We start from the raw sequence: 12016 nt of genomic DNA, 5'->3' as shown, positions 1-12016 counted from the left end.
CCCATGTTTCTTTCCTGTAAGTTTGAGAACAGTAAGTGACATGATTTTCCTTAAATGGTCATCATGGGAGTAGTGCCCAAAATAGGGGTTTCTTCAAATTTTAATGCAATATTACATAATGTTTAATGTAATGTTATGCTGATGTTCGAACTCAACCTGCGTTTTAGTAAGATTGACCACTCCTGTGAGTTTAATGACAATTGGCCAATCTGTTTTTCTTATATTGTGTTTACAGTGTTGCATATATGCTGAAAAGTGAAAAAACAGCATAACTACTAAAATAATGGCCGATCATGCTGATTTTCGAATTTGACCTGCGTTTTAGTAAGATTGATTACTCCTGTGAGTTTCATGACAACAGGCCTATCGGTTTTCCTTGAAATGTGTTAACAGTGTTGCATAAATGCTGAAAAGAGAAAAACAGCATAACTTCTAAAATAATGGCCCGATCATGCTGATTTTCGACCTTCACCTGCGTTTTAGTAAGATTGATTACTCCTGTGAGGTTCATGACAACAGGCCTATCAGTTTTCCTTGAAATGTGTTTACAGTGTTGCATATATGGTGAAAAGTGAAAAAAACAGCATAACTTCTTAAATAATGGCCTGATAATGCTGATTTTCGAACTTGACCTGTGTTTTATGAATATTCATCAGCTCTGTTAATATAAAGCCAAAAAGTAAAACTGTCTTCTACTTATCGTGTTTACGCTGAAAGTGCACGGCGCCGGCAACGACACTGGTGACGATGGCTACAACGGCGATGACAGACGTAGGTGATGGCAATATGTACAGACACATCTGTGTCTGTACATAAAAACATTGACTCTAAAACAAAGTTTTGGCTGTCAAGGCACACTGAGATTTTTATGGAATACACCATAAAAGAATTAGTAATTTTTTTTAACACTAGCTAAGACAAGCATCTTAACCTTGATATATCAAGTTTATACAAAAAGGCACACCATTTTTTTGAAAATGCATATTTCAATCTTTAGAATATAAAAGTTTTTGTTTGACTTCATAAACAGCATTGGCAAGTAAACTAGATAGAGGCTGCAGTCATGATCATTATTATAATAATTATTTCTTTTGTTGGGTAGACAAGATTGTGAAGCAAATTTCCTTGCATGGCAATTTTTGATGCATTTGTCTCCCATTTCCTGTCTGACTACAATATAGAGGGTAATCAAATTTCCACACAAAGTAATATAAATATTACCCAGTTTCAATTTACATACTATGTCCTAGGAAAATTATGAATGTAGAGTTGTCTGAACAAAGGAGACAGCAGCAATACCATTTATAAAGAACTGGTATGACCCCAGAGAAGGCCAAACCTATGTCCTCCAACTCTAACCATAAAGCCATCTGGTCACCTCTGCACACAAGGTGCCAAAGCATTTCTCATCAATTCAGCTACTCTGTAGAATGGTGTGAGATATAGTGATTGTTTTCTGACATAATTAAGTAAGACATTATCATGAAAATTTGCATGGTAGACAACTAGGGTGTGAGCTACAATCCAGTGCCACTGATTTCTTTTACATTGTTTTTTAATTATTATTATTATTATTACATAGGAATGTGCCCCTAATCATGATGTCCCATTAAATGAATGCACTACATTGCTGCAGTTGATATTAGAAGGAAGTCTCTAAAGAAAATTTCCTGGCACTGACTTGTAAGTGGTATTTATTGTTGTGATTAAATAGCCTTTCAAATAGTTTTGATTGCTGTTCAGGTGACAGCAACATCTCATAACATGACAATCTTTATTTCTGCATTACCTAAATGGATGAGGGAGAAATTCTAAAATACCCAACAGACTTTTACTTTCCTTGATGTGGACATATAGATCCAAAATCGTCTTCCTTTTTGACTCATTCAATCTTAAGCAAATCTGTCTTAAATTTTTCTTCATATAATGACCAATTTTCATTAATATTTCTAAATGTTCATATGTAGAGAGTGTAAATACCATGTAATGTATATAAATTAATAGTACCAGTATCTTACACAACACAAATAAAATCTAACTGAAATAAATCTCTCCAGCATCAGAAAAAAAGCTTTAAAACTGCACCTCCTTCAAATTTCTGGTCATAAATTTGACCTATTTTCCTTCCTGTCCATAATAAAGCACAGAAAGTAAGAAATGTGCAAATATCACTTTTCCATGAATTTATGTAATTATAAGGGACCATTGTGGTAGGTCTTTATATTAAGTTATACTATTTGAAACACAAGAGTGGCATTTGTTAGGGTTTAGTGGCAATAGTTGTATGTAACTACTTGCCATATGCATCTTTAAAAAAATTTGCTTCCTTCGAATACTACATACACAGAGACAAATGCAGTGTATAAATCAACCTAAATAGCAATAAATAGGCTTAGCACAATTCAACAATTCATACATATTTACATATCTACATAACATAGCCTTAACTGTTTTTATTTTCATTATCAAAGCAAAATAAAAATAATAAACATGTACCTATGTCAAATATTTTGCAGCTTTTTAAAGAAATCACTGCTAGATTCATAAAATCAATGTGCATTTTTTCTTGCTCTGCTGTGAGAAGAGTGTACAATTTGTCCTGCCCAGATTACATGCAGGCAATTTCCTATAAAATAAAAATAAGCCACAGAATCTCATTTATCATGAAGCAAACATCCCTTGGTGACATTAACAACATTCTAACTGGTCTAACAGCATCCCATGCTTCCTTGGCAATTATTTCCTGACAGAATTATTGCTTTTTTACTCTTGAGATTCAATTTTTCTACATAATTATTCTATGCACTTTAGAAGATAGTTACAATATGGGGTTCTAGAGTAATTACTTGAATACTAACCAATTCATATCCTTCAACCACTTGAAATTACCCATTTGCAGAAAAAGCCTCTAACCATAAAACATTAAGGGACAAACTGGTGCAAATTGATTGGACCTACATGATTTTACAACAAAATTACAATATCCAAATGCAACACCAAAACAGGAAATATCTGTCGTTTTACTTGTAACTAAATAAGAATAATCAAGCAAACATTACATGAAGTATTTGCTAATTTCCAACAACCCACTCACTTCAATATGTCATATATTCCAGATTTAATTTAGTAGAGCTCCTTTGCTGCACAAATTATCAAACCATCTTACATGGCAGACAGAGGTACAAAATTTGGTGCAAGGCTGCCATGGGGCATAAAAATTCATTATAGTACAAGAGCCCTTTGTAAAAACTTTGCAAAAACTTAAATTTGCTATCTATCAAAAGTATAACCCCACAAAATGCAAAAAAGCTGTCAAATGGACAAATCTATTTGCACATCCACAGTATCCCAACAATGAGTTATCATCTCTGAAAGTCTGTCAAAATATTCCTATGTGGTGGATTACAGTGGGGGTGCTTTCATGTGGGCTGGGCTTGTCTTATTATAATAAACAATTTTGTTTCCAAGCACTGCTGTGTATTTTAAACTTTTTAATTCTTAGCTGAAAATGACACTCAAATGGCACCATGTTGATATTTTGATGCCCATGTCCCAAAGTTGTTACCCAGTATCATGGATGTGCAGATATAAATGGCATATGACAAAACTTATAGATATAATAACATAATAGATAAGTAATATTTTTTTACTCAGCTTTTTTTGTAAATTTGTAGTAATACTTTTAGCATGACATTGTTAAATATAAGTGTGTGTGTGTGTGTGTGTGTGTGTGTGTGTGTGTGTGTGTGTGTGAGAGAGAGAGAGAGAGGGAGAGAGTGTCAGTATAAACTGTTTTTGGATAAATGTATTCTTGTCTTCTCTTATGATAGCCATGCAACAATGTATTATCTGTAAGCTTCTGTAGTATTGTATTTTGTATGCTGCATAACAAATAAATAAAAACAATAAACATCCCAGTGGTTCTATCTGCATATGGATGACCACTTTAACATGCTTCAAATCCATTCTGGGCACCAGAATTATGTGAGAAAAGAAGTCACCACACCAGTCTGCAGATCTGCCATGGTCAGAGTAAGGTCCATTACCAAGGAATTTCATTATCATTTTTAGTATGAAATGGAAGACAATTACAATATTTCCATCATTAAGAAGGAAACATAAGAAGCAAGTCATGGCTACCTGTCTATGCAGATGAATTACACAAAAGGAATAGATGAATAGTGTCAACTTTTACAGCTTCACAATAAAGGCTCAACAAATCAAATTGGGATCATGTTTAGGATTGGATTTATTAGGAACTGTGTTTCATAATATCAGAGTATGAGAACAAGCTCATTAAATGAGTCTGCTCCCTGTTTGTCTAATCATTTCACAGGATTAAGGGTTTTTTCTTGTGGACCTGCCAGCTTACTATTCTGAAGTTCCACTAATTTACTTTGTTGACACAGGCTTATGCACAAGTGTGGACATGTTCATATACATGCAGTGTGTGTCAACAAAGAGCAGGAAGAAACTGTTTTAAGACCATAACCTCAGATTCAGAGGCAATGAGGACTCTATATTTTCAGATTGCACACAAGCCCCTTGTCATATCTGCCTTTCAGGAAAATTTCAGAAAATAAAAATCCAATCAAGCTCTATGTCAATCCTAAGAATTATTCTTGTAACTTACAAAATACTAGATAACAGTTTTTTTTCATAGCGTTTGTGGTGGCAGTGCTGAAAATAGTGCTTTTTGTGAATTTTAATGCAATATTACATAATGATTTAAAGCATGGCTTACACCAATTTTATGTAACTACTATATGTAACAAGGGCAATCAGAAAATGTAAGTACTATATGGCTTCATGCCCATGGGAGTTCAAAGTCCCTATGCTTAAAATCACAAAATGTCAAAAATGAAAATTTCGCAAATAACTGCATAACTTCCCGAAAAAGATTGGAATCTGGCTGGTTTTCCAACTTAATCTGTGTTTTAGTCCTATAAATCTTTTCCGATTTATAAATATTCATCAGTTCTGTAAGTTCTGCAAGAAAACAGGTCAAATGGTTTATTGTTTCATCACTGGAAATGCACAACAATGACAGCGACGACAGCAAGTGCAGGTGATGGCTATTTGTGTAGTCATGATGTGTCTGTACACAAAAACTGAGATCAAGAACATAATAAAGGAACCAACGCAAATGTATAGCTTTGCAATTAAGAATGGATTAATGACAGGATGTTAAATAGAATGTAAAGAGAGACAGAGAGAGACAGAGAGAGAGAGAGAGAGAGGGTGGGGTGCTAATCACAGGGGTGACTTATATTATTAGGATGGACTGATGACAAAATTACAAAACACTTGAACCAATGAAATGAAAAATGTGGCAAAACAATATCTGAAGAATTATTCTGCTTTATAACATATCTCCTAAAATATGTGTAATTTTCTTGACAACTATGTCAATTTCTCAAATGTGCAATACACATGCATGTTGTTCATTTTGACCATAAAATAAAATTTACAAGTTGTCTAACAGATATCCACATTTTCTCACAATTACTGCACATCCCTCAATACTAAGTCTGAGCTGTTTTTAATTCTAAATTTGTCTTCAGTGCCAATATAATCTGCTAAAAGTCACACAGTTTACCCCTTATCTGATTTTGTTTTTGCTCCATCAAGTTGAATGTTTTGGTTTATTTCAATGACATCTATTTCTAGATAAAACAATAAAATGAAACTATAAGTAAGAATATACTTTACGTCAGTTTTCATATACAATGAGGAAACTGAGCAGACCACAGACAAAATTTTCACTTAAGTAAAAAGATTTAAATGGCATCTATAGAGGAAATTTTATCAATCAAAAGTAATTGACCAATAACTTTTCAGTGAAAAATGAATAGCTGTTCCAAACTAGTTTGTAACAATTCACAAACAGATGGAGATTTTGTGTAAGCTCTTTTTAAATCATTGTATCAGTTGAACTAAGACACAAACACTCTGATTTGACAGCAAAGAATATCAATGTATTTTGCAGGGCACTGATTTCTCTGAAGTTAAAGCCTATTTTGCATTGAAAGGATTAATTTAGATGATATTTTCTGGGTTTTGCAGAGTTTCTGAGAAAAGATATATTTCATCCAGGTTTAGTAAAAACAGCCCCTACCTCTACTTGCTCTGGGGATGGCTCTTCCTTAGTAAACCACATCAGCTTAGTATTTCTTGCAACTCGATAAAAGTTCCCAAGGGAGGTGGACTTTCCCTGAAAGAAAATCATACTCAGTATTATAAAAGTAAACTTTTTCATCAGAATCCAGAAATAAACAATCATACAAAATAAAACAAAAACAAGATCCTTACACTCACATTCATTAATGAAACTCTTACTTAATAAATTCAATGATAAATTTCCATCAATTATTTATTTTAAAATATTTTTACTTTCTTCTCTAAGTTCCAGGATACTTTTAAACATTTTCTTAAATAAACAAATAATTAAATGCAAAGATAACTGGAAAATATACTGCCTCTAAATTAAGAACTATTATTCTTTAAACACAGTCATACCTTGGATACTGACTACTCTTCAAAAATTAATGGTCAAGATTTTCAAGTATGGTTATTAAACCTTTAATGCATCTTATCTATTCTCAATGCACCAAATGTCATTCAAATTCATTCACTTTTATTAATTGTCTTTTAAGATAATTTTTATTTAATATTTTATTGGATAATAACTGGCATCATTACAAAAGGCTACAGATCCATTCTCAAATAATAGTTGTTTGTGCATTTGAAGTCTATTGCACTCTAATTCTATCACTGCAGTGTTTGGAACATTTGATTCTTGTAACAGTGGATTAATCTACCAAGAGACAGGTAGGCAACAAGGAAATAAGCATCAACTCTCTCCTGATATTATGTGTCTGTATAATTGATAGTCTCCCTATCAACTGTTAAGCATTTTGCTGCTTATCTTAAAACAAATTACTTTAAACATGCTCTAAATAACACGTCTAAAACAGGTTACTTGCCTTATACATGGTTTCTTTATCATGATTTCTGTCTATTAATAGCACACACTAGCTTATCAGCTTCATAAAATAACATTAATTGTTAATAGGTCACAGTATCTTGTTTTTTGTGCATAATTTGTATCATTAGTTTTATTACACCTTAGTTGCTGCTCTTCATGACTGCCCTTCAAAGTGCCTCCAGACAGTAATCAGCAGCCCAGCAAGGCATTAGTTACTGATGTGACAGGTCCACTGTGCTCTTCTCTTGGGTGCCAGTAGATTATGCCATTAGACCATACCATGATTGGTGGGCCTCCTGTCTTCACTATTAAGTGACAACACAGGCTAAATAAGATGAACTAGGAACTAAAATATTAGCCACTACTGACTTTATTACATCCTACAAAGATCAGTGCAATGCTACAACCTATGAAATCAATCAAAAGAAAAAGCCACACATCCAAAGTGTTGCACTTTTTCATTTAGAAATTAAATTATACCTTGACCTTCAGGATTCTCAGTGATCTTCTGTTTACAGTAAGTCTTTTTGCTGTAGTCTCTCGTGTTATGGATCATATCCTTTGGGAACTATCTTATACTTAATTCAAAGCTTGGGGAATAAAGTCACAGCTCATATTCACCTTTAGTACCATTGGTAATAAGAGCAGCATGACTGAGAAATTAGCTCAAACTAATTAAATCTATTTTGCTTTCATTTTCTCTCTCAGGCTCTTTTCAGGTCCAGCTTTTCTTCAAAATAAAAGTCCCTGATGGATAATAATATTCATTCTTGTAACCATAAGTTGAATTGTACATACACTTTGAGAAGGTGATAAAAGCATCTACAATACATTATGACACTGACCACTAACAGGCCTCATAAACGGATTTGGCATTTCCTCGCACGAGCCTCAGATTTCCAAGCGTAAATGCCAATATTAACTAGCCCCACCTCAGATTAACAAGCATAACATTAAGTTAACGAGCACTAACTTAGCATTTCCAAGCACTAGCCATTGATCCGCTTATCTACCCATTTGTTATGTTCTGTATGAGCCGAAGGTTGTCAAGAACGCATCGCTGCTGTATTAATATGCGGTATGGATAGTGGAATATACTAATGCAGTAGTTTTGTTTGTTTTGAGAATTTTCATATGCTGTGCTCGTCACAAAAACACTCTGCTTCTATGATCTTACCACACTGCTCACACAGTCCATGCTTAGAATGATCACGACAATTCTCTTCAAAATTTGTTAGTAATGATCTAGCCACTTTATTTGGTTGTGGCGTGAACGTTAAAAATGCTTTCTCTTTCATTATTACTCGTTTGTGACCAGAAATCTCTGAAAGTTCCACCGTTATGTCTCTTGTATCTTCCGCCATCTTGAAAATAGTCCTGAGTTGATAAAAATAACCCGTATGTAAGCAGCCGGGGGCCCCGATGGAAGCTGGACATATTGATAGTGCTTGGAAATGCTAAGTTTGTGCTTGGTAACTTTACGTTGTGCTTGTTAATCTGAGGTGGGGCTCGTTAATATTGGCATTTGCACTAGGGAATCTGAGGCTCGTGCTCGGAAACGGCAATTATCATTTATGAGACCTGACTAAAAATGAAATAAGAATTCAATGATTAAAATGTACAATCAATCAATTTCCTTAACCAATGCAAGTAAATTTATACATTTAAATATTTATGGGTCCATGGGACAAAAGTCTTTGCCCACAGCAGTTCCAAGTTATGGAGTATGAAAATTTTGAGTGTCTTAGGGTGTGTGAATGCTCTTTCACTTTTGACAATAACTGGTTCAGTTTATGTCGTTCCATACATATACTTTCAAATATTTCATGACATCTAAAATTGACATCAGTGATAATGCCTGCGTTGTCATTTTTAAGGCATCAAGAGATTTCTGGATATAGTATCTTGATATAGTATCTTGGAAAACCTTTTCTGAACGGCTTCAATTTTAGATTTTTGGTTTGGAACTTGGTCAGTCCAGGATGCCCCACTTGCATAGCATATTATAAGGTAGGTCTTAATAAAGACATATATTTTCAGTTACTCATGAGTCGAGGAATGCATTCTCTTTTTAAATTCTGAAAAAATATAGTCTCTGGCTAGTTTTTGTGTAAATGATTTACATGGGTTTCCTAAATCTAATCCTGGCTTAAATTAAGGCCCAGGATTATAGCAGAATTCACTTTGTCTTTGTTTTTTTTTCCATCAATCGTTATTAGTTGGGAGTTTATGACTAGGTTTTGAGAAATCAAACCTAATTGACTTTGTTTTTTTGGAATACATGGACTGTTGTGTTCTTGTGACCATAGGAAGATTTCTGTTACTGCAGTTTGTAATTGGTCTGGAGAGCAATTACTGTAAAAAATATGATAAGAGCAATGCCATCAACATATTTAGAGGTATCAGAGTCACCAGTAAAATATTTCAATTAACAATTCACCTTTAAAACACAGTCATCTTCTACTCTTTTCTTTTTCTGTCTCATCATGGACACTTGTTGGTCAAGCTTCTCTTTTTCCTCAGTAGTCAAAGTGTCATAAGGTACGAGGTACTTACAATAAGCATCATATAGTCTTGACATACGGTCCAAGGCCTAGAACAAACAAAACGTCAGTAAGACAAGACCTGATCGTATCATGATAACAGAAATAATTATAAAGTATTACAGTTCAAAGTTTATTTTGTCTAAGGTATATTATCCTGCAAAGTTTATTAATAATTTAAAATTTAATTCAATAATTTTTTAACATAGATATCAAAAATAACTTGATGAATATTTAAGTAGATTGACGCAAAATTTGTCAGATTTTTTTGTCATCACACTTATATTTCTGCAATAGGTAATTGATGTTAGTTATTCAATCTTCTATCTACATAAGGATGATACTAAAAGAATGAACATAAAAAAAGCTTAAAAAACATACTAGTCACCACACAAATATTTCAGTGTTCAAAATATTGATGCAGGTTCATACCATACGTGGAATGTTGAGAGCATCACAGACTTTGGGCAGTATATTCTTGGCCAGGACTGTCTGCATGCCTCCAAAGCTCTGTATGGCCTGTTGCAGGCGGGACAAGTCCAGCTCTATTCCACCAACCTGTTAAGCAGAATAGTCATTATCAATTTATGAAAAGATAAGTCACAGATTCGTGGCAGCTGCTTGTCAAAATTCCTCTACCAGAAAGTGTTTGTGAATCATTCTAGAGTATGTACAAATTTTTCAGTATAAAATCCAAAGATGACATTATGCACAGCCCAAGATTAGTCTAACAAAAGCTTTACATTGTGAATATACCATGACATTACTGTTATTTGAAATTATTAATAACTAATAATAATTAATCTTGTGCAGTTGTGTGACTCATTAAACATTTTTTGAACAAGTAAGTACACCGAGATTTCATTATAGAAAATTTACTGATGAAAGTTCAGACTACATAATGCGAAGAGCTCTTTTTTGGATGTTAGGGGAGCATATAATACACTGATTGCAACTGGCAAATATAATTGTTGTGAGGTATTTTTCACACTAAACAAATCTACATTGCTTTATGTGACTAGGAAAAGAACATTTGGGATGGTAAATCAGCAAAAATTTAAGTCATGTGTACGTTATCCCTTGTTTAACTTTACGACGGAGGTGTTCATTGCCACTGTTTTGGAATTTTATGCCATGCATGTTGCATTTTGAATGATAAGAATATTACGTGAAGAGTAAAAATGTGAATTTTCTGAAGTCTTTTAGCTAGAAATGTATGTCAGAGGAATTTTTTGTTGGTTTTGAGGATTATTATCAGTTCTTATAATAGGCCAAGGGTGACTGACTTGAAAACTATGCTTAAAGTCATAATAACTCTTCGTTTTGGCCAAAAATTGGATTTTCCTGGAGTAAACGGCAATTTTCCCATACTCACCAATGGTCAGCGACCCCATTCCTGCATTCAAAGTTAATCCAGGGTTTTTTTCCCAAAAGTACGGTTTTTTGTTAAAATCTCTTAAGTGATTTTAACTGACGGAGCCCTATCTAAACATAGCATATCGAGCGGGGTTTTCTGATGACCTACTTAAAACCGCGGGAAAAGCAGACAATAACAACACTTTATTGCAATAAAATAAGATTCATACGATATAATCGTCTTAATTGCTCATATTCACAACGTGTGCAGTTCTGGGCTTTTCGTTATCCGACACACTGTACAAAAACTCGCAACTTACGTCTGAGGATTGTGTCATGCGCCTGTGTTATTTTGGTCTCGACTGCACGCGAGAATCCGCGTGATGTGCCAAAATCCTTGGCAACGAATGCCTTGATGACCGGGAAAAAAGGCACCGAAAGCCCTATTGACAAGCACAGTTTTTAGTTTTACTAAAATAACAGCCGTTTTAGTGGTGAAATGCAATATAATATATTTCCATGTGTTGTTTAGAATGTATTTCTTGCGGAATTTTGAATCTCAAAGGAAGAGTTATTATTGCTTTAATCATTGATAGCAATCTGCAATGTCATACCTGCCCATTGGTTTCATAATATTATATATAAAATTTAATTATACACACTTTTCTATTTTTCACTCATTCATTTATTTATTGTGGGCAGGAGAGGGAGCAGAAAAAGAAAGATAAGGATCATTACATACGTTTGGTGGATGCTCCATCCCTCCACCCTGAGCCTCTAGCTGTCTTTTTATACACTCCACATGCTGGACATTAGGACCCCACCTGTAATAGAAAAGTAGAATTACAACATATGACTGGACTATAAGACAGGCTATTTTTGTTTACCATCTTCATCATATCTTCTAAAGCACTCTTTTATATTTTCAATTGATTATTTATCTTGCTAGGATTAATGGCCGATTTATCATTTTTTGGGGGTAAAAATTTCATTTTCTACTCCCACAGGTCTAGTGCCCTGTGCAAGATACAGTTTCTAAAAGTTCACATTAGCAATGTCACATAATTATGAGATGGCAACATGCAGGTAACAGTTGTGTAATATTGCATCATAATTGACAAAAACCCTA

The 12016-nt window shown here is 34.0% G+C and overlaps 1 protein-coding gene across 6 annotated transcripts in view; it reads right to left on the bottom strand.

Annotated features, from left to right (window-relative positions):
* LOC106158286 (uncharacterized) overlaps positions 1–12016 on the bottom strand; it is a 72511-nt gene that overhangs the window by 26982 nt on the left and 33513 nt on the right. For all 6 annotated transcript variants that reach the window (XM_087012249.1, XM_087012248.1, XM_087012253.1 and 3 more), the window contains 4 exons: positions 11630–11711; positions 9964–10089; positions 9429–9581; positions 6119–6214 (listed from right to left, as the gene is read on the bottom strand). In XM_087012249.1, coding sequence (XP_086868375.1) covers positions 6119–6214; positions 9429–9581; positions 9964–10089; positions 11630–11711 — 457 coding nt within the window. The remainder of the gene's footprint in view (positions 1–6118; positions 6215–9428; positions 9582–9963; positions 10090–11629; positions 11712–12016) is intronic.

The sequence above is a fragment of the Lingula anatina genome, chromosome 4 (assembly GCF_051362555.1).
Source record: "Lingula anatina isolate TDL-2025a chromosome 4, LinAna3.0, whole genome shotgun sequence".
Taxonomy (NCBI): Eukaryota; Metazoa; Brachiopoda; class Lingulata; order Lingulida; family Lingulidae; genus Lingula; species Lingula anatina.
Note: the sequence above shows the minus strand (reverse complement) of the source record. Positions and strands in the feature narration are given on the sequence as shown.